Consider the following 23,897-nt stretch of genomic DNA (forward strand, 5'->3'; position numbering starts at 1 on the left):
ATCCAAAATAAAAGTTTTTGTTTACATAATATATGTGTGTGTGTTCTGTGTATATTTATTATGTATATATAAATACACACTCATACAGTATATATTTTGAAAATATTTACATGTATTTAAATGTATATATTTATATTTATATAAGTTATATTATATATAACCATATTTAATATACAAAAATAACATTTTTCTTAAATGCATGTGTGTATATTTAAATATACATAATAAATATACACAGTACACACACACACACATGTATTATGTAAACAAAAACTTTTATTTTGGATGTGATTAATCATTTGACAGCACTAGTTTTTTTCATTGAGTTTACATGTTGTCTAATTAAAACCTGTTAGTTAAGTAGTTGTTCTCACTGCGTGTGCAGTAATTTCCACCAGGAGTCCACCTCCGCTGCAGTTCTCGGCCCCTGCCATCCTTCCCCCGGCCCCCTCGCCCTACATCTCTCATGGCGCCATCCGCTACCCGCCGCACCTCAACCCACCCGACTCCCTAAAGAACTACATGCAGCCTTACGACCCGTCCAGCCCACAGAGCAGCCAGGTAAGTATTGAATACTCTCGTACATGCACAAAGACTAACGTACATGTGCATTAACCCTGACACTAACAAAATCATACATAATTAGTACAGTTTATCTGTACTGGAACGGAGCCTTTAAATCTTGTGATTGTGTCCACAAAACATAATAGATGCCAGCTGTTAAAATAGGGTTTTGGTTTAACATCTCAGTTGAAATGCTCCTTTTCCTTAGAAAAGCAGACTCACATGTATAGAATACTTATATCACGTGTGGCGTATGTTCTCCAATAATGATCATCATGTTGTCACATGTGTTAACCATACTGCAAGCTAAAGCCGCTCTACCCCCTAAAACTAATGAGACCCTCATTGTAAGAGCACATGCTGTAAACACAAAGGTGCTTTAGCACCATTTCCTTCTTGTTCTGCCTCTACCTCTGGCTGCTGGTCTGTCTTGGTGTCTTTGGTTGTTCCCACTGCATCAGGCTCAAGTTTGATTAACAGGCCACATTGTTTCAGCACGGTAATTGACCCAGTTTAGCTAACAAACACAAAATCATTAGTGGTTTTCTCTGTCGGCGCCTTGTCTAAATCAGCTCTGAGCTGAGAGTAGAGCCAAACGACGGGTCTCCATCGCTGTGGTGACTCTGTTTACCAGCAGCGGCGTAAATGAAGCGAAGGGGAATGAAAAGAAAGTGGGGAAAAAACGCAACAACAAAAGCAAGTCAATAAACACTCCAACCAGGGCAGCCACTGCACATTAGCACAAACACATATGTGTTCAATGTGTCTCCAACTCTATGAAAACTACTGTTACTGAACATTTTACTGGAGTTGAGATTCCCAAAAGTATGAATTAATAAAAAAATGAGTGGGAATAGTTGTTATATTTATTGTGCTATTATGTCATTTAATACCATTATATAGGCCATTATGCCTTCATAATGAAGTATGAAGTATGAAGCAAAAAAATAAAAAGTAAAACGCAAGCTTTTACTTCATTCTTGTTAATTGAAGGACTTCAAACATGCTCAGTTTTTTTGGACTCTGCCATGGTCACGGTGGCTAACTCCTCCTCTTTAGCAGGTGATTGATGGGGCTCTTGGTGAGGCCACATTTTAAAGAACTTTCTGCATCTCTGCCAAGCAACTCAGACTGTCCCACTCATCTTAATTTGTACCAAAATCTTAAAAAAGGCCAAGCCTCTCCAAATATTTTGATAAGGGGAAATTTAAACTCCTTTCATTTTGGATGATATTGTGGATGGTTAATACTTACAGTTCTCTATTGCTTGAAAACAGTTGATGCATATTTTGTATGAAAAAGTGAAAAAGTGTGGAACGTCAAAAAAAACAAAACAAAAAAAACATGGGTAATTCAGTAAAATTATCTATTATTTACTAGTAGTATCACCATTAACACATCACAGTCCCACTTTCCCATTGTTCTTCCAAACAAATGTATTTATTAGGCATTATAATAGTAGTGTAAGAAATATCTGCTGTGATTTGACTTGTCGGGAAACACTGCACTGATTGTCTGAGGGATTTCTTCTTTCACTGTGTGACTGAAGCAAGGTCGTGATACTACTGAGTTTTATATCCCCGCCGCTCGAACTGTAAACAAAGGGCTCATAGACTGGACGAGTCATAGCGCGCTGGAGCTGTTACTCGGGAGAAACCGCAGGGAACGATAAAGGTCGTAAATATTTGCCGTTGCCGGGGTCCGGAGCTTGGTGGGGGGAGATCACTCTGCAAATAACACGGGGCATATAATCAGGTGGATGGGAGCCAGGATGTTTTTATGCTTGCTTTAACGCAGATTATATTACACCCTAATTAAACATTCTATTCACATTGGGGAACCCCATGGACACCATTCTCTTTCATAAAGGCCTGTTTGAGTTTTGAACTTAGGGCCCCGCTATGTGAATTCAGTCTCCTGCAGTCAGGAGTGGAAGGAGGTAGACGCTCACTCTGTGTCTGCCTCTCCATCCTGTGTTCCCTCAAACCCCTCTATTTCTGTTTTTTGTATAAACTTGGAATGAGTCATGTAAAATGCACACTCAGCTGTCTAGCGCATATGCCGGAAGATGGGATAACATCAAAAGACTGCATTAATGCGTTAACATTATCATTAGCTTAATTTAAAAAATGTCACCGTTTGGCCTTGTGTGTTAACGGACTGCTTTTTCTTTGAATACCTCAGCCGAACAGCAGTGGCCAGGTACTGGGGAAAGTGCCCGGTCACTTCACGCCGGTGCTGGCCCCCTCTCCCCACCACGGCACTGTCAGACCAGTGTCTCTCTCGATGGCTGACACCAAGCCAATTACCACATCCTCAGAAGGTGAGTTATCTCGCTTCTGCACTACCATTAGGAATGTTATGAGAAACATTTCTTTTCACATTTGAAAAAAGTGTTCTGCATAGTATTTTTGTGGAAATTTTAATACAATTGTAAAAAATAAAATAAAATACAGACCCCAAACTATTGAACACTGATGTATTACTTTTCAATATAAGCTGTATTCATATATGATTGAACATGTGTGGTATATTTAGGTTATTCAGCTCCAGGCACTCCCACTGCCAACCGTTTTGTGGGACTGAGCTCCAGAGACCCAGCCTTTCTTCACCAGCAACAGGTGAGACATGACCCCTTTACCTTTCTCTTTTTTCCTCCCTGTCCCTTCCCCTATTCTCTCTAAAATCCCCATCCAACTGTTCTGTATTCCCAACAGGGGTCAGAGCTTGTCAGACAGGTAGCCCATCAAATAATCTGGTCATGAAGTTTAGGCACTGTCGTGGCCCTGTAAAGATACAGGGCTGTTGAGAAAGTATGAGGAGGAAACTCCTGCTGTCTGAAAGTTTTGTGTCAGCATTTGTTAATCAACTGTGTCTGCTGGGCACATATAGCATATTTTGAGATGCTGCTTAGAAATTGTTTAATGCCATAGACATTCCTGGCAAGATTTTCTCTGTTAGTCACTGTTATTGAGCATGTCTTTCCACTTGCTCTGTAACCACAGTCAAGTTTAGAGGTTTATGGCTTTGCAAGTGTGGGTTAATGTCACTTTTACGAGGAATCTGTTGGTTTCCATAAATTCATAGATACAGAGTCCAAATTCTCAGAAATAAGCAAAGACTAAACCTTTTATAATGTATTTCCATATAAATACTCTCAAAATACAAAATATAAAACCAACAAATGATGCTAGACATTTTCTCAGAACTTTTTTTTTTTGTGATTAACCAACTGGTTTCAGTCTGATTTTAGTGGATGTATGAGGTCACTTGCACTCAAGTACACACAGGTGTCCTAGCAGAGTAACCACAGGTGACTCATGTTAGCTATGGACATGCTCCACCCTCATTTGACAACCAGAAAGTGTTCAAAGTGTCAAAATACTTTTTGGGGCTGCTGTAAAAATGTAGAAATGACATACATAAAATGTAGTACATAATGCTTATACTCAGTATAAAGTAGTTTCAGACAGTCCAATTTCATTCCATTTTCAACCATTTAGTTTATGTTAAAAAGTAATTGATGGATTTATACACAGCAGGGGACGTTTGTTGAACTTGAATTTTTATTGCGATCACCTCCCTTGAGACCCATTCCAACATACAATTTATCTTGTCTTGCAGTGTTAAAACTACTGTGGAACAATAGCTAGCATTGTCTTCAGATGGACATAATGATATACGGCTAAATGCAGTACTTAACTTGAGTGATTCGGTTTATGTCGGGCCTGGCTTATAACGCATTTAGTGAAATGATCTTTTTTGGCAAAACATTTAGTATTGTAAAAAGAGTAATAGTATAGTGTGTGTGTGTGCGTGCGTGCAACAGCCTTCTGCAGCATGAAAGGTCTGGTTAGAGGCCAGTATTTTCCACCCTCCTCTAATTGAATGCACGCGGCGACATCATAATTAGTGGTTTTCTCTTGCCCTGCTCCTGAGTTACAGTAATGGCAAGCCTCACTTTTATTGCTCTCTGGTTTGGCTTCCTTGGACAGGGCCAAGATATGCACCGCTCACCAACAGTGACAATGCTGCAGACCTTATTTAAAAAATAAATAAATAAAAAACATGGGGCTATTTTCTTCATTGAGAATTACTTTATAAAATTGCAAGTTCAAAGCGATGGACAGAAGGAGGAATTGATATTGATAAAAGCGATTCAGTGCATGAGCTGCATGAATGAGTGATTAGAATATCTTCTAGCAGGTATCGCATACAGGCACCGCAGCTGCTGTAGTGTCTCACACGGCTTGCTTAATGCCTTTTGTTTTAGCTCTAGTTCACTTAACCGGGAGAGGGATCAGATGTAGACAGGATGATATATCAACCATCCATCATGTTTATATAAGCCAGAGTTTTTGTTTGTCCTTGAAAGTGAGAATTGTATAGCCAGTCCCGACCCGAGTTAACCTGCGGCCACTGAGCAAGCGCTTTCGTTGGGTAAATAATGTCTCCCGTACACAGCAGCCTTTATTCTGGGTGATTTATCATAGGATATTATGAGATGTATTGACACTGGTGTTCCCCTGCTGGGCTTTTGTCAGAGCGTGCGGTGTGACACGTGGGGCGTATGGATTACAGCCGTCACCGTGGCGTCACCTTACAGACCCGTAGCGCTCCTTTCCCAGCATGCTGTGGGGCAGAGTGCTGCCTACAGCTCAGCTAGGCCGTCTGGAAACTGGGAAAGCTCCAGACGCTCAGCGGGACACTTTCTTTCTTTCTCTCTGTTGCCTAATGCCTCCTCTCATTCTCTGACTGTTCATTCAAATCCAAGATTTTTTCTCTCTCTTTACCTCATTTTTTGTTCTTACTTTTTCTTTCTGTCCTTTTTTCTTTTCCTCCCTCTCTCTATCCCTGTATTTCTCTTCTAGCATAGAGAGGGTCTCTGTATATGCTCAAACACACCATCACTGTAATGACTCCATTACATAAACATTCATGCCTTGTCTTTAGCCTCCATATACTGGAGTCAGTAAATCAATCGGGTGTGTCCATACATAAATAATCACTCCTCCTATTGGTCCCATAGCAACAGTTTGAGCTTATTTCATTTACAAGAACCATCTGTATGCTTATAGCCCCTATGTGAGATGTTGAGATGTTTCTCCTTCATATAATGTGCTTGTTGTCTGATGCCGCAGCACACATCATGCATGAAGCTGTATGGTATGGTGCTCAGACTGTGAAGTGGCAGCTTTCGAATGGTGGCCATTAGAGTAATGGACAGTTTCCTGTGATAAGCCATAAAGAAAATTCATCCAAAGTAGTGACATTGTTGCAGAGAGCTGTGGCCGTGTGTTCATTGAACCTAAAAAAGAAAGCTTTAGTGGTCAACCGACATTGGTTTTTCAAATGCTGACACTGATATCTAGAAAGTATGATGCAGAATTTAATTTAAGGCCAAACGAGACCTACACACACACAAAAAAAAAAAATCTGAATTTATATAATTATTCCAAATTTATGACAGGACAATATTTGGCCATTTTGACAATATCAGCTTCAGATGATAACTGGAATCAACTGGCTGATCAACATAAACGTTGGGTATGAAGAATATATATTGCTTGCTTAAAGTCAATTTTTTAAATAATAATTTTATATTACTCACTGCTCTAAATTAGAAATTATAGAAGCTAATCATTTAAAAAAGCAAAATGTATGCCCATAAATATCAATCCAACCAATCTTTCAGTATTTTCATTATTTGTTTTTTTTTTTTGGCTGCAGAAAGAAATTAATATACAGCATACAGTTTAAAGATATATAGATAGCAAGTGCAGTTAATGAATGGACATGGGTTTTGTCTAATGATTTGGTGGTATGATGTTTGTAGAGCTAGATGTGCATATTTATGTTTTTAATGCATCAGACAAATAGCAGACCATTTATTGACAGATGTCCTTATAGTGTGAACATCACGATAGCACTGTTGTTAAATCAAGTTCATTCACAACTTACTCCAAACACACAGGGGAGAATGACAGATGAGCATTCATGCACATAACCAAGCAGCACCTGCTCTAGACTGATAACCCCAGTGTATTGTGTTTGTGAAAACACCAATGAGGAGAAGATTTCATTAGCCACTTTCCCCAGGGGTTCTTCCCTTTCTCTTTCAGCGTTTCCCTTCCGTCTCACTCTCGACCAGTGATCACAATCTTATTTGGCTTTATCAAATGCAAACATGCTAAAGCAGCCACCACTAACAACTGTGAAGGTGCTAGCTGTGCCGTGGTGTACCTTTGTGATACTCTGGTGTCAGTGACAGATGGCACCCGTGATGAGAACACCACCGACCTCGAGTCTAGAGCCTATTATGCATTTAATACCAACAGACTATGGCATTTTATGCGTCACTGTGGTGTTTTAGATTTTCCATTGTACATGAGACTGTCAAGTTCAGCTAATAGCTGTTCTCTACTAAAATAAAAGAGAAATCGGAAACATCACGCTTGTGCTTAGGCTAAAATTCAAGGTATATTTGCGGAGGAGAAACTTTTTAACAAGTATCATTTTTTTCTAGTTTTTCTTACACTTTCTAGTGTGAGTGGTTTGTGTCTTTGACCTTTTCAAACAAATCTGAAAACCTGAAATCACCCCTCTTAATTCCCGCACGCAATACAACACATCTAGGAGCCTTTCAGCACATATTGTATGAGTGAGTGTTTTTTCAATGTGTGAGGTCGACCAAAACAGGATGAAGGAATGTGCACAACTAAAACAGTCTGATAGCTGACCTCAGACTTTGCCCCAGTGTCATTGTTTTCTGGCTTCAGGTCACTCGAGAACGTGCTCTCTCTCTCTCTCTCTCTCTCTCTCTCTCTCTCATATACACACACGCGCTTATTGCTAGAGTTCGTTAAAGTAGGGTTGGCAGTAGGCTACTGACGGAGGTGGATATCCGCACGTAGCAATGTGAAAATAACTCACATATTTTTCTATAGTCACTCTTCAGAACAAATCAAGCTTTAATGGCACTTAACTTTTTTTCAAAAGTTTAAGTTCAGAGAATCAAATTCTCTCCGTCAGAATCATTTGATAAAATAATGCATGTGACCCGTGCTGGCAAAATGAATGCGCTCATAATGATTTTGTGCTAATGTACAGATGAAAAAAGGGAAAAATGTCGATATTGGTTGAAGTTCAGGTTTTCACAAAATGAGTTCATTAAGCCCTCATCTAGCAAGCTCAAGGCCCCAAATAGTAATTAAACATCTAAAATGGTCTTTATTTGTACGTTTTCTGAGAGGAGTATCTTTTTCTCTGCCACTGACTGACATTTGAATCATGCTCATAAAGGCGCTTCTGCAGCGTGCGATCCCGATAAATATACACACAGTGCACAGAATTACAGTATTTAAATAGGCTATTCACGCAAACATAGGCCCTGTCCCAAATGGCACCCTAAACCCTCACGGTCTTCCTCAGAGTCCGCACTTTCGTGACGTAATGCTGCTTTGACTGCCGGGTAGAGGTCGGCTGCATAGCTTGCAGGCTCAGCAGAAGTGCGCATCGAGGGGTTGTGGCAAGAAGGGATACAGCTCCAACCGGAAACGAACAATGAAATTTCATTTTCTACCTGTTAGATTGTGTTTTATTAACATCTACACCTACCCCAACGCTAAACCTACTCTTACAATTATGAAAAAAATAGTAATTATTGTTGTACATTGTGACAACAAATTACGCTGTATTGATGTGCGCATGCCCAGTAGTGCCATACGTATCCCTTCTAGCCTTAACCCATCGAGGGCGCATAGCGGCCGCAAAGGGGGTGCTGGCGAGCACCCTTCTGAACGCTAAAATGACGAATGGGACACCCTACGGTTTCTTGGACTTAAGGACACGCGCAGACAGCGGCCATTGTACGTCCTAAGGACCGAAAGTGCACATGAAGTGTCCCATTTGGTACAGGGCCATAATCTGTTATGCCTTAACTGGGGAACTGTTTTGGGAAAAACATCTGATGTGTAACATTATATTAGATCTGTGCAGTACAGTAGAACTTACTATATAGGCCATCTGTCTCGTTAATCTAACAATAAAATAAAAAAAATGCTGCTCTTTATTCAGCTGCTTTTGTAGTTTTAAAGTACCCCTATTATGGATAATGAAAGGTTCATATTTTGGTTTTGAGAGTTCCCAACAACAGGCTGACAAGCATGCAAGGTCAAAAAACACTTTCATTGTATTATAATATGCATTTATTTTTACCTTACTTGCGCAACGACTCCCAAATGATTCGCTCAACGATTAATTTTTCCAAACCCCTCCTTTGCGTGACACTAATCTGCAGTGATTGGTCTGATTGGTTTCATTTTCATTTCATCATGCCTGTAATGCCTGATAAAGCAGCATTTGTGAGAGCAGTGCTTCTTTATGTACGTTACCGGGGAAACAGCTATTTTACCGCTCCAAGCGGCACATAGTGGCAAAGAATGAATTTCAGACCAACGCGAAAAGACCAACAAGTGGGCGGGCAATATGCTAATGTTTCATGCTGACCTCAACATGAAACAGCTTGGGATTTGTTTTAAAAACGACTCGTTTGAAAGACAATAATTTTATACACTGCACTTTCAGATTTAAAAAATCCCCTACTATGGATCAAAAATCCATAGTAGGGGCACTTTAATAAACAATTTATTTGCAATGAAAACACAAAGTGATTTTTACAATTTGATTATTTATTTTTCTTACTTGAATGCTTTTGTTTAGATGTAAAATTTAAAAAAGTAATGCACTAGGCCTGTCTGTTTCTTTCTTATATTTGTGCTAAAAAATGACTATATTGTGATTATTAATATAGTAATATTAAGAAAGGAAGTGGAGGAAACAATGCAACATTGCTAGGTGATTTTGCTTTGCAACCTTCAGAAAACTTCAACTTGATTTTTATCAGAGCTGACTTTGCTGACTTCGTCAACTTCGAATGGGTGTAGCTAAGTCATTTTTTGTCCAAAAATAAAAATTACTTTTTACTTTTAGCTTGTTGTGACTCATTTTACCAGCACCAGTCACTTATACTGATATAGTCTTATATATTGAAGTTTGATAATATTAAACTTCCAATCAGTAGGCTGCATTAGAATGATTTCTGAAAGATCATGTAACACTGAAGACTGAAAATTTAGCTTTGCCATTACAGAAATAAATTACATTTAAAAATATTTAACAATATAACAATATTATTTTTACTGTATTGTCATTTTGACCAAATAAATGCAGCCTTGAGCATAAGAGACTTATTTAAAAAATACTTGCAATCTTACAACCCCAACTTTTGACAGGACCTCCAAGCCAGGCCCGGACTGGCCATCGGGAGCAGCGGATGAATTCCCGGTGGCCTGGCGGCTGATTTGACCCGCTGCCCTGTTTTTTTTTTTTTTCTTTCTTTTTCTTTTTTTAGTTATTATAACCTGAATTCTGGAAATGTTGGGACGGTTTTTAAATTTGAACAAAATAAAAACTAAAAGACCTCAAGTCACATAAGCCAATATTTTATTCACAATAGAACATAGAGAACATAACAAATTTTTAAACAAAATTAGCTTATTTCAAATTTGATGCCTGCTGCAGGTCTCAGAATAGTTGGAACGGGGGCATATTTACCATGGTGTAGCATCTCCTCTTCTTTTCAAAACAGTTTGAAGACGTCTGGCCATCGAGGTTATGAGTTTCTGGAGTTTTGGTGTTGGAATTTGGTCCCATTCTTGCCTGATATAGGTTTCCAGCTGCTGAAGAGTTCGTGGTCGTATTTTTCATTTAATGATGCGCCAATTATTCTCTATAGGTGAAAGATCTGGACTGCAGGCAGGCCAATTCAGCACCCGGACTCTTCTACTACGAAGTCATGGTGTTGTAATAGCTGCAGTATGTGGTTTTGCTTTGTCCTGCTGAAATACACAAGGCCTTCCCTGAAATAGACGTCATCTGGAGGGGAGCATATGTTGCTCTAAAACCTTTATACACCTTTCAGCATTCATAGGGCCCTCCAAAACATGCAAGCTGCCCATACCGTATACACTTATGCACCCCCATACCAACAGAGATGCTGGCTTTTAAACTGAACGCTGATAACACGCTGGAAGGTCTCCCTCCTCTTTAGCCCAGAAGGACACGGTGTCCGAGATTTCATAGAACACTTTTCCACTTTGAAACAGTCCATTTTAAATGAGCCTTGGCCCATAGGACATGATGGCGCTTTTGGACCCTGTTCACATATGGCTTCCTTTTTGCATGATAGAGCTTTAATTGGCATCTGCAGATGGCTCGGCAGATTGTGTTTACCGACAGTGGTTTCTGGAAGTATTACTGGGCCCATTTAGTAATGTCAATGACAGAATCATGCCGATGAGTGATGCAGTGTTGTCTGAGGGCATCCAACAAAGATCTTCGGCCTTGTCTCTTACGCACAGAGATTTCTCCAGTTTCTCTGAATCTTTTGATGACGTTATGCACTGTAGATGATGAGATTTGCAAAGCCTTTGCAATTTGACGTTGAGGAACGTTGTTTTTAAAGTATTCCACAATCTTTTTATGCACTCTTTCACAGATTGGAGAGCCTCTGCCCATCTTTACTTCTGAGTGACTCTGCCTCTCTAAGACATCCCTTTTATAGCTAATCATGTTACAGACCTGATGTCAATTAATTTAGTTAGTTGCTAGATGTTCTCCCAGCTGAATCGTTTCAAAAGTTCTTGCTTTTTCAGCCCTTTGTTGCCCTCTTGCCAACTTTTTTAGACCTGTAGCAGGCAACAAATTTGAATTGAGCTCATTTAGTGGATAAAAGTGTCAAATTTCTCTGTTTAAACATTTGTTATGTTCTCTATGTTATATTGTGTATAAAATATTGGCTCATGTGATTTGAAAGTGTTTTAGTTTTCATTGTATTCAAATTAAAAAAAACGTCCCAACATTTCCGGAATTCGGGTTGTATCATTAATGTTATATTTTTTGCCTTCGCAATGTACCAAAGAGTTCATTTCAGATTTTGTCATACGATAATAAATCACAAATTGGTTAGTCTTGACTGGCAGCGCTGCGCTATAGGAATCAGCACGTGTCTGTTCCTTGCTTCCGTCAAACAATTCCGCACAGAGTCGATGCACGGGACTCGATGAAGGAGGGGAAGCAGCCAGAAGAAGCAGTGAAATGTAGCAACATCACTGACCTGTTCAGGGCTTCAGGTGCAGGGCAGTTTCATCTGTAAATACACTAAAGGGTTTTGTCTTTATTAACCTAGTTGAGTACTAAACTGCTAGCACCTGTTAGGCTATCTGGGCACCCTCGTTCTTATCATCATTCAGAATACTGTTCTAAAGGACATCATTATTGATTGGAAAGTCACATTAATAAATTTAGCAGACACATATTCACATTGACTTATTGTATAGGAAGGCAGAGAGCTTGAGCAGACAGCAACACAAAATTATCACAGCCTATAATGCAATAATGTGTTTAGTATTAGGACTTTTCAAAGATATTGTTCTGATTTTGACATTTAGGCTCTTTAGAAATTTTTTTGATATATTTGTATGAAATAGCCTATAGGTTTGTTAAATCTTGGGTATTTAAGTCATTTTAAGATAAATAACATTCTGTGATAACAAACTGCAATGAGGTGGTCGTTTTGCATCAAGGTGGACACATTTCTATTCATAATAGTCGACCTGTTGGTGAAGAAGTGACAGGTACAAGAAAAAAAAAGGAAGAGACAACCTTTAATTATTTACCCTTACCCTAACCCTAACCCGATGATTTAGAACTTTGTATGAGATTTTAATAATAAGGTTAGGCTATCTTTTGTTTTGGAATTTGAAGTGGGTGTATAGGCTATATACAGAAAAAAGGTGCCAAAATTATACCTTTTGAGGTACAACAACTTGTCACTGGAGCAGTATCCTTAAAAAGGATGTATTTTTGTTTTGTACCCTTAAATATAGTACCTTATGTGTACGGATTACTATAAGGTAAAAAAGGTACAAAGATGTTCTTTTAAGGGTACTGCTCCAGTGACAAGCTGTTGTACCCCAATAGGTACCATTTTGGCATCTTTTTTCTGTGTGGCCTGGAGGAGTGTGAGATTTCTCGGCCTGAAATTGCGTCCCAGTCCAGCCCTGCCCCAAGCTACAATTGATGTTCACCTTCCTAGTTTTATTGCAACAGAATATGGATTTTTTTTGGGAGTGTATAGGCGTTTTCCAGGAATGGCAAGAAGTTATTGACAGTGTGCCACTGAATATTAAGAGAGTGGCTACACCTGATGAAGGCTCGTTTACCACTTTTGTATGTGACGGGGGTGGCATTAGCAAATGGAATGTTCCACTAAGTGTCAGGATTTACTCAGATGGTGTTTTTTGTGAATGGCTTCTCACACTTACATGCATACAGCTTGTTGCATGCTTGTGTGTAAATATGACCATTTAATTTTTCCCCCCTCTCATCCACATTGACATTTAACAAAATCTGTTTTATTCAATTGCGACCAAAAACAATCTGACTCTACTGACCAAGATCAGTCTCTCACATAGCATGTTTCAAGGTATGCTTCAGTGAAAACAGGATGCTTTGACAATTTCTAACAGCAATTAAGTGATTGTATCTGCATGTACCACTTGGAATGCATGTGCCTCCTCCCATTCCAGTGCATTCTGGGATAGACGAATAGCTTCCATGTAACCCAGTCCCTATTTTTGTATACTAACCTCTTCTTTTGCTTTCAGGATTGTTAATAATTAGACCACTAATGGTTTTGCATGACACTTGAGACTATTGCCTTTTGTTTATTTACATTTTGATGGCAACTTTCTTTAATGGAATCTAATTGTAATTTAAACTAGGCCCAGAACGTAAGATTTAAGATCTAATTTAGAAATATTAATCCTGACCATTAGTGATGGTGTTTTCTTAATCTATTCATGTAAGATTATCATCAGATAAATGTAAGAATATGTGTTGAGATGAGCTGAGGTCTTGCTCCAGGTCTTGTTGCATGCTAAATGTGTGTTAGTGCCGTTGTGCTAGCCCAGTTGTCTGACTGAGAGGTGTTTGATTGACAGCTGAGGATTTGTGACTGGCCCGTGAATCAAAACATCAGGTCATATGGCTCAGAGGAGGCTTTGGGGATTTCTTGGCAAAGGTAAACGTTTCCTTTATTTTCAACCCACCTCTCCATGAAATATTACCATGTACAACCTATATCTGCAATTGTCCAACACCACTTACAGTCCAGTCCAGATCAAGCCTCCCTTTTTCTGTGCTTTTACAGTCATTACAAAAAAAAAAGAAAAAGGAAAATACAGACACAAGCAGAAGTGTATTTGTGATGAATTGTGTTCATGTATTCGTGTTTAAGCCCATTAATGCATCACTCATTTATATAATGGCTAAAATTGTCATAAAATTGTCAAGATAAAGATGTGCAAACAACATGATAGAAAATTGAATATGTGCTTATTTGCTTTTTGACTTCTAACTATATTTCCAAATGTTTTAGGTCCATCTCATTTGCCCTTCATTAAACTTTGGTTTCTCAAAGTGTCGTAAAGGGAACTTCACAAACCTTTTTTCAGGCTGTTGCAAGACTGTGAACATCTGGATGAGCAATCTGCGACCAAATTCATAGGAACTTCACAGTGAAATAACATGAGAGAATTATTCGTTGAAATTGGTGGATTTGATGGTTGTAGGTTTTACATGTGGATGCATTTAGAGATGCAGCTTCTCAGAGGCTTTGATATACTGGCATAAAGCAGTTATTGTTAGCATGCTACACAGCACACTAGAGCCATCTTCAAGTTAAAGGGTTACTCCACGCCCAAATGAAAATTTTGTCATTAATCACTTACCCCTATGTCATTCCAAATCCGTAAAAGCTCCGTTCGTCCAAAATATCTTAATTTTTGTTCCTAAGACGAACAAAGCTTTTACGGGTTTGGAACGACATGGGGGTAAGTGATTAATGACAAAATTTTCATTTGGGGGTGGAGTAACCCTTTAAATCTACTGATTCATGCAACAAATGCTGCTATTTGAGCAAAAGCTATACTAAGATAAACTCGATGAATTTATCCCGTGTTAAAAACTATATATATATATACGTATATATATCATAAAACTATTTAAATGCTTTTGTCTTTCACTGACTGTTAGTGACAGACAGCATTCGTTACAAATGGGTCTCAGTGCCAAGACTTGCTTTCTGGCACCTTATTTGCCTCTGCCCATCTTAGAGACAATATTGTTTATGATTAATGATTTAATTTAGCAGTATATTTGGAAAGTCACACTTGGTCAGCCTCCCTTGACATGTGTTGTTAGACTTCAAGCAGGCTATATTCATCAACTGTTCTTCTTTAAAACTATAGTATATATCTATCTACTGTAGTTATAAAGAAGAACAGTTGATTAATTCATTAATCAGATAAATTAATGGTTAACATCCTTACCTTCCTGAAAGTCAGGAAGTTAGAAAGATGATTACTGCAGCAGCATCTGTCTCAGGCTCACTGACAGAGAGCTGCATATTTGCAAAGGTCACCGCTAAGCTTGGGTTTTCAAAGCTGAGGCAGTCAAGACTGTTTACTCTGGTTAATTACCTCATCTGCCCTTCTGAATTAAAGTTTTGCACTGTTCTCATTTTTTTTAAATAAACGCCTAACAGTGAAATCAAGATCAATTCAAGAAAATTATATTTCTTGTATCCCCTCTTCAGATGATAATGCATCATACAGGGCTTACACATTTTATATTGCTGCCTTAGGCAAAAATATTTTTTTCTTTTTAACTTTTTCTCCACATCAGTCTACACTCTCCAAATCAAAAACCAGATTTGTGATAACTTCCTGTGTGCTTAGGGTGAATGTCTGTAGGAAGATGAACTTCTGAATACTTTATGAATCCACTGTAAGTGTTACAACATGCAGTATATGTATGTACTGCATGTTGTATATAGGGGAAGTCGTGGGGGAAGTCGTGGCCTAATGGTTAGAGAGTCGGACTCGTAATCGAAAGGTTGCGAGTTCGAGCCCCCGGCCGGCAGGAATTGTAGGTGGGGGGAGGGAACGTCCAGCGCTCTCTCCACCCTCAATACCACGACTGAGGTGCCCTTGAGCAAGGCACCGAACCCCCAACTGCTCCCCGGGCGCCGCAGCATGGCTGCCCACTGCTCCGGGTGTGTGTTCACGGTGTGTGTGTGTGTGTGTGTGTGGATTTGTTCACTACTCACTGCTGTGTGTGTGCACTTGGATGGGTTAAAGGCAGAGCACCAATTTCGAGTATGGGTCACCATACTTGACAATACGTCACGACTTTACTTTTTTTTTACTTTACGACTTATATACACAAATATATTGTGCCTATAAATTTTGTAATTCATATATTATAGTCTATATCATTGCCACATATTTATGGCATTTTAAGGGAAAGCCATTTATTCTTAGAGTAGTCACTGCTGCTATATGCAATCACATCTTAGTGTAAGGTGGGCTTAGTGTGAGCAATATGTCCTTGAACTATATCCTCTTTCTTCCACGTTTGTAGTCTCTCCAGGTCTCTGCAGTGGGAAAGGCCTTGCTCAGCACTTCCACACTGCAGTAACTCTGGAAAAGCAAAGTCACACTGAACACACTCTTCACTTCCTTCTGTAGGCATCAGGGTTACAGGCCCCTGCTTTCTTTCCAGCCCCTTTTCTGGCCTCCTAATAGACCACACGGAGTACGAGGGAAAAATGTTCCCAAGCAGTGGCTCACCCTTTTATGTTTATGGCTAACATTATTGAGCATTGAAAAACAATGAACAGATGTTACATTTAAAATGTTCATTAAAGGTTTGCTAATTATCATGTTTCTGTCAACTGCAAAAACAAACTTGCAACACAGTTGATAGAGGCAGAATGTGTGCTGTGTGCTTCAGATGAAGACTAATGCAGTTGAAGAGTTGACTTCAGGTCATTGACATTGGAAATGTGATTTGTCGGTTGCATGTACTAGCAAAGCTGCAGTGCCGCAGTGTGATGCATGCCAGTCCACAGCTCAACACAAATTGAATTCAAGCCAGACTTGCTTGATGCCATCCTGTAGGAATTAGGTCAGCAATCCATTAAAATGGCATTAGATAATCTAATTTAGCGTCTGATTCCAAAATGAAGCAGGCCCGTGCTTGCTCCTGCAGGAGGGTGGACTTTTGAGATGAGACACCCATAAGCGACTCGTGAAGAAACAAGAATCTGATAAGGGAGGAAAGTTGTTTGTTCTCCCTTTTATCCCACATAACACCCATCTCCCATGTGAAAGGGGCCCATCACATCTGCGCTTGTCTGGTAGCCGGGGAAACCAGACAGTAGGTAACACCAGACTGAACCTTGAACTTGGGAAACAAGGGGTAGTACCCCATTCCATGGCAATCCATCAGACAGCTCTGCAAAGGCAAAGTTTAGGGCAGTAGTACATGAGACAGTTTACGAGCTTGATTGGTGGTAGTCTATTTTTTCTGGCCCATGAGTGAGGCTTTTATTTCTTTGTGCTTTCCCTGTCTAAAATGTTGTTTTTGGGATTCTGGTATATATGAACCAGCTTCTTAACTAATCTGACCAGCAAGACTGGTCAGAATTCTTTCAAAAAAATTAAATAAAAAATGAAACTGGTTGAAATTGATTTTTTTGCAGTTGAAAATATGAAAATGATAGTCTTTTTAGCAGGGTTGATTAGCAAGACACCTTTAAATTTTATAAACATTGCAAGTAAGTAAGTAAGAAAGAAAGAAAAAATAAATAAATACTGCATATTTAACATAATGTTTTAACAGAAAGAAAACTCTTATGCTCTCAAAGGCTATACTTTATTTCTGTGATGGGAAAGATGAATTTTCATTACTCTAGTCTTCAGTGTCACTTGATCCTTCAGAAATGTAATATTCTGATTTGATGCTCATTTCAATTATCAGTGCTGATAACGTGCTGCATAATATTTTTGCAGAAACTGCGTAATAGTCATAGCATAGTGAAGAGCATACACGTGCATACATACTATTTGGTGGTAGATATTGGTAGATAATATCATTTGATACTGAGATTTGAAAAAAAAAAAAAAATGCAGTGCGTAATTGTAATGCCATTGGATTTCTCATAGGAAATGACAAGACTAGTCATCAGCTCAAGTCACAGGTAATTGCAACAAAGTCAAAATCAAGCCTTAAGCACTTTAATACTTAGCAAGTCAAGTCATAAATCCTCCAAACAGTGATTTAAGTCTGATTTGAGCCTGACTCTCCCATCCACATCTCTAAAACACTTAATCTCTCGTTTCCTGTTAGATGATTTCTAGCAAGCCAGGACAGCAGAGGGGCTGCAGGAAAGAAGCTTGACAGAACCCAGTTAGTCCTTCTTGTAGTATATTTAACCCTTTTTAAAGAGAGTTTAGTCCACATTTGATTTAGTTTCCGTTGATACAACAACTTGACTCTCTTTGTGACTCTTTCTCCTTAAAGTCTGACACAGTGTGCGCTGAAATCATAATTTGCGGCCATTTTGTTTAAATAAGATTTCAGGCATTGGCTGCAAGTGATTTGTGTAAATCTCAGACTGAAGCCTTAGCTGCATTGAGGGTGACAGACAGCCGTATAACCCCGGGCTACCTCAGGAAGAATAAAGTCACTGTTCCACATCCGCTGGGTCCCTGTCCTTCACCAGCCACTGGCTTTAGCCCTTGTCTCCCACTCAGAAAACAAACAACAAACTCCCAAAGAAAAGCCCACTAAAGCTTTGCACCTGCATCCAAAGCAGTGAACCCAGAGAAAAGTCTTTGCACACAACAGTCTCCTTCCTTCTCCTCAACCGCCTTCCACCCCTCCCCAGGCCTGTCCCTTTTCTTTTTCAGGGACAAAAAAGAAACGAGTGGGGGGGGAAACAAAGAGGTGGCTGTGTGCGCCGGGCACTGTTGACAGAGCAGGAGTACAGCCTGTAATCTGTGAGCAGAAAGATTGTGTTAGGCGATTGGGTGAGACAGGTATTTCAGACCAGGGCTGGGGAAAAGAAGGGGGGCATACCGGGGCTCTGGTTTCTGGCCTGTCTAATTATTCGACACATGTACGCACCATTCAGCTCCCCTGTCCTCCCCCCAGGGAACAACATGCTGTTTGTCCACCCCATGCTTTTGCAGCCGAGATTCGCACCACGGCTCGCAATTAACAGTCTCGTGTTGTTGTGCCATTAACATGCTGAATGCAGATAGGAAAGTTCTGTAGACAGTCCCGGTGACTTAACCCTATTGATCTGAAAGTGGGTGTCAGCTACAGGGGGCTGAGATGCATCAGAAACTTCCCCCATGCATTTGCATTATGGGTGCTTTGTTTCTCTGGGATATCCTGTTCCCTGGCGCAGTCCCGAACTCATATTATGTTTGTGTGTGTGTATGTGTGTGTGTGTGTGTTTAATGGAAAGGGGTCTTTTTCAAAAAGAGGGTGGAAAAAAGTCTAGACCTGACATAGCTCTTTCATTAACTGTTTCAGATTTAAATAATTTGATGATGTTTAATGAAAACTTTAAATAAACATGTAATGTAGTAATGTAACTGTATTTTAAAACTGTGTGTGTGTGTGTGTGTGTATGTGTGTCATGCCCACAGTAAGGCATCTAGAGATACTTTGTAAACAGCAATTGTAATAAATACTGTAGTATTGTTTGTGATTAGTTGTGATCAGTCTAATGCATTTATCTTGTGCAATATATTAGAATTCTTTTTAGTTTAATGTTGATTTTAATAACTCTCATTATATGTCTTTCCCCTGTGTGTCTGCAGTCCTGGTACCTGGGCGAGCTTAATTCCATTCCAAGTGTCGAACGGGACTCCGATTCTGCCAACAAATGTCCAGAATTACAGCATAAACATCATTGGTGAGCCCCTCCTCCAGGCAGAATCAAGCAATTAAAGGGGGCCTAAAACTGGACCCAGGAGAGACAGGTCCTCGGACAAACCAGCAAGCAGCACTTATACAATCGACATGGACCTTTGTCCCAGCCTCTCAAGGACATTGGCTTAGCGCAGTAGAGTGAGTTGGGTCAAAGCGTTCTCTTCTGATATGAGCCACTCCACTCCAGTCAGTCATTGTGCAAGAAAGTCCTTGAACTGAGATACTGTGATCTTTACCATACAAACTTTAGATGCCTTACTGTATATGCATGACATGCTAGTCTCTTGTTAGTGTTTCTCTTGTTCTCATGTCACGATTACTAGTTTTGGTTTACAAAACGTTTTAGAAGGGGGCGATCACACAAGGGCTGGCTGATTGGATGGTTTGTAAAGCAGGCTGCAATTGGAACGAACTATCATCAAACAAAGGCTCAACGTATTCGTTACATAACCATAGGAACCATTTTCAATGAACTGAATGTTTCTATTTTCATATTGCCCTCAAAATGTCATTTGCCCATGGTGCAAAATCTTTTGAATATGTTATCATGTCAATCCTGTACTAATTTTCTTTTAAGGTAAAGGTTGGAATTTACTATCCAGAGTTAAGAACTCTGAAAACTTTTTTTCCTTCCTGAATTACTAGGTAAGAAATACTACCCTTTTTTAAATTTCTTTTGAAAACGATTTTGAGAAAAATAAGACAATATCTCACAAGAGGCAAGTGCAATTTAAATGATTTTACTGAAGGGAAGCTATCACAGTCTGTCTGCCCTAAGACTCTAAAGGAACGGGGAGTAAATGTTAACTTAACAAAAAATAATTTAAAAAGTGAACCTAAATCATAAAAAATAAAAAATGCATCCTTGATTCGCGATACTAGGGAAAGCTGAGAGTGGAAGAGAAAAGTGGGATTGACAGCGAACGTTTACGTGAGCATAACTGAGCATGAACAAGACAGCACTTACTTTGAGCCGTACCCAAACATGCGGGTAGTTTTTCTTTTTTTTATTTATTAAAATGAGAACATAAAGTCGATGAAAATAGACTCAGACACATAGCGTGTATAAAATGGCTTTTTTTGACATATTACTCACCGATCTAGTATGCATGTTTAGTCAGATGTTGGCTTGTAAAGCTACTGTTTACATTTGATATCATGAGAAGCAAGAGGAATGCAGGCTGGTGATGTGTATGTGTAAAGCTGTACTCATTTCAACACTAACCTGCAGGTTGAGGCGAGGTCTCAAGGTGCTTATTTCAAACCCACTTTGGTAGTTTCAACTGTCGCAGTCCCAGAAATCGACGATTGCTTCTTGGCATTTGCAATGCCATTGCCTCTCCAATCAGACATATTTATATAATTAATCTTTCCAATAATCTTAATTTGCACGAAAATATATAGTCCACATTACGTGCCTTGCCTTCGACTATAGAAAACATCACTACACTTGTTTTTGCTGCATTTATTACCGTTTTTGGGGGAAAAGTAAAATTTTTATGATAAAAAATATTTTGTACTCTGGATGAAATTGTGACATTGATTTTTAGCTTCATTTAGTACTTTATCTCACATTTACAGTGCGTATCAAGGCTGTGTATAGTTGCCGTTCTAAAGTTTATAATCAACCAGCATTATTATTATTATAATTTTTTTTTTCAGTACTTTGGTGGTTGTCATTTTTTGATTTTGTTTTAATCATGTGTTGTTTGTTTGTTTTTCCATCTTCCAGTCATTATTGGGGAGGGCGGGTCCAGATTTATAAGAATTATGCAATACCAAGTTTTGCCTATGTAGGTAGTGCTTTTAGGTAGTGTAGCTATGTGGATTATTAGAAGCTAGTACAGAAATACACATAGTTTAAACATTTATTTTCTTTCTATGTTGTTGTTGATGATGATGTTGTTGACGTTGTTATTTTCCTTTCTTCTTATTTTTTTTTTTGGTAATTGACCAAAGTGGGAACTGCTTTCTATGCAGTGTGCGACAAGGTCTTTTTTCCCTTGAGTGTACCTAAAGGCAGAGAGGTGTGTGATAGAGACGTTTGTTTTGTATTCTCTGTAAGGGGAGGACTTTTTTCTACTCTTTGAAGCATGTCTGCAAAGAAGGCACCATTTGGTCTAATATGGCTGCAAAGTCACTGATTTGTCTACTGTGACTAACAAACTCCTTCAAACTTCTCACATGGGGTGCTAGTTTGACCTTCGGAAGAAGATGACTTTCATAGGGGAGACAGCTTGACTTGAGAGTGACAATCACCGGCGAATTATGCACACTTGGGCAAGTGTTAAGTGCAGGCATTTTTTTTTTATCAGATATCTTCCCTACCCTGTTCACATTGTCCGGTTAACAATGTAGCTATATGCAATTCCCAAGTAAATGCCTTAAATTTTTACAAACAAGTGACTTGTTATAAAATGCGCTACAATCACTGTCACGCAAGTTACTGCGTGTTAGATCTGTCACAATCAGTAAATTTCACTGTTTTGTATTGTTCCCTTTGAAGTGTTAAAATTTACAGCCTTATTGAGATCATAGTCTGTAGACAAATACCCCCATGGGGAGAATCGATTTTTATATTTATCTCAAGTTATAGTTATTTTCAATATTCGGTGAAAGGGAATAACTTAATGCTCTTATGGTCTTGAGGATCACAAAAAAAATGGTTTTGCACCTACAGCATATAGGCAATCATCCACCCACAGTGTCTTTCAGTTAAACACAGAAGAAGAAGAGAAAAAAAAACTCAGGCGTTTTGCTTAACAGGGCATTACCAGCATCAATTAATGGATGGCCTCTTTATAATAACACTTCTTAGTTCTTATCACCATGGTTTTAAATTGTAGCCTTAAATCACTATTCATTCTGTTTCTGAGACCTCAAGTCAAGCTGAATCTCTCCTCCTTCACCGAGATGTTTTTTTTTTTTTGTCATTTGTGATTAAGCTAGAAAAAAAGCCACCCCGTTCAATGTGCACTGTTTCGACTTTTTGTTGTTGTTCATTTGTGAAAAATAAGTGCTTTGCAGCCTTCTGGCCATTGGCAGTGCCACTGAAGTGCATTTCCTCCTGGAGTGGTGGGAGTGTCAGGGTCATAGAGTCATTCTCATGCTGGAAGCCGTGAAGGAGGCCATAGGTAGGGGTCATCTTGATGACCATTGTAATAGTTTGGCAATAGCAATAGTTTTCAGTAGTAGTCGGTATGGGTTGAAAATCTGCTCTGGCAGCTTTGTGCACCGTGTTTGTAGATGAATACGTCAGTGTGTGTTTCAAGATGATTCTGACACTATGAAAGGAGAGTACATGAGGCTCTTTCTATTGAAATGCCTGCCTTGTTGACAAAAGTGTGTACACTGTAAATTTCTCTTTCCCCGTTTGTAAAAAGAAAAACTTTTGACATGTATTCGTGAATTTAAGTGATGTCCATATTTTTTAGTGAAACAAAAGCATTCAAAAAATACAAAACTGTTTTGACTTTAGATTCGTGTTACGACTTAACAGCTGTCCGATACAGTACATAAAAAGGTTGAATATGTAATTCTTTATTTTTATTTTCCTGTACTTATAAAGTGGAGTGAATTCCTGTATGGGACTGTAAATGTTTAAAACACAATGATGAAGGTCTTTTGTTGTTTTTCGTGTTGAGTAACTTGGATCCTTGAGACATTTCATAAATGTTTGAAGTGTTGTTTAGTGTGGCCATAGAGCGTGTGTGATGTGATTATGTGATATTGAAAACAGGACAAGATGAATAATGTTTAAATTTGTAGGGTCATTTTTTTATTTTTTATTATCTTTTTTATTTTTTATTTTGTTGTTGTTGTTGTTGTTTTGATCCGTTGGGGAACTCCTAGTCACTTTAGTATAAAGGCACCTGATTTGAGTCTCCCAACAAAAAATACCAGGGTAATGTCGCTACACAACATCACAGATTGTTCTGCTGTCTTGTGCAAAATAAAACATGCATTATTTCCCCCGTCAATAGAGGCTGACCCACCATACCATGTACAGAGATTTTTCTGCTGTGCCGACACCGGCATGTAGACACCTCCATTCTGCAATGTTTACATTTGTCTGTCGTGGGCAGCGATAAACATGTTAGAATGAATGCTGCATAGTTTTCAGGGCAGGCTCGGTACTCCCAGAAGCCTTTGTGTGGACCCACAGATGTCTTTTTCATGTTGCCACCACGGGAGAAAAACAGATGAGCATTTGCACTTTCTGCAGTTCCCACTACCCCTTTCATTGGCACATTGTTTGTTGTTTGGATTACGTCTAGCTAGTGATGATTCTCTGATTAGCCTGAGTGTTCGTATCTAGTTGGATTGAATGTTGTCAAAGTAGCTTGGAGCACTTCCCCTCACCATAGTAGTGATATACAGCAGTTTCTTTTTTCAAAGGGCTGATCTTTTAGAAAATAGTG

General features: G+C 39.1%; 1 protein-coding gene across 10 annotated transcripts in view; it reads left to right on the forward strand.

Annotated features, from left to right (window-relative positions):
• LOC306842813 (nuclear factor 1 B-type-like) overlaps window positions 1-22,201 on the forward strand; it is a 92,176-nt gene extending 69,975 nt beyond the window's left edge. For 4 of the 10 annotated variants that reach the window (XM_079373891.1, XM_079373897.1, XM_079373894.1 and 1 more), the window contains exons 8-12: window positions 386-561; window positions 2,749-2,887; window positions 3,103-3,185; window positions 13,629-13,708; window positions 19,365-20,321. In XM_079373891.1, coding sequence (XP_079230017.1) covers window positions 386-561; window positions 2,749-2,887; window positions 3,103-3,185; window positions 13,629-13,708; window positions 19,365-19,494 — 608 coding nt within the window. In that variant the 3' untranslated portion in view covers window positions 19,495-20,321. Of the gene's footprint in view, window positions 1-385; window positions 562-2,748; window positions 2,888-3,102; window positions 3,186-13,628; window positions 13,709-19,364 lie in introns of all 10 variants that reach the window. The other 6 variants (XM_079373893.1, XM_079373896.1, XM_079373892.1 and 3 more) reach the window with 4 other exon arrangements.
• Window positions 22,202-23,897: the final 1,696 nt, after the last annotated feature.

The sequence above is a fragment of the Barbus barbus genome, assembly GCF_936440315.1.
Source record: "Barbus barbus genome assembly, chromosome: 2".
In the NCBI taxonomy this organism is placed as follows: Eukaryota; Metazoa; Chordata; class Actinopteri; order Cypriniformes; family Cyprinidae; genus Barbus; species Barbus barbus.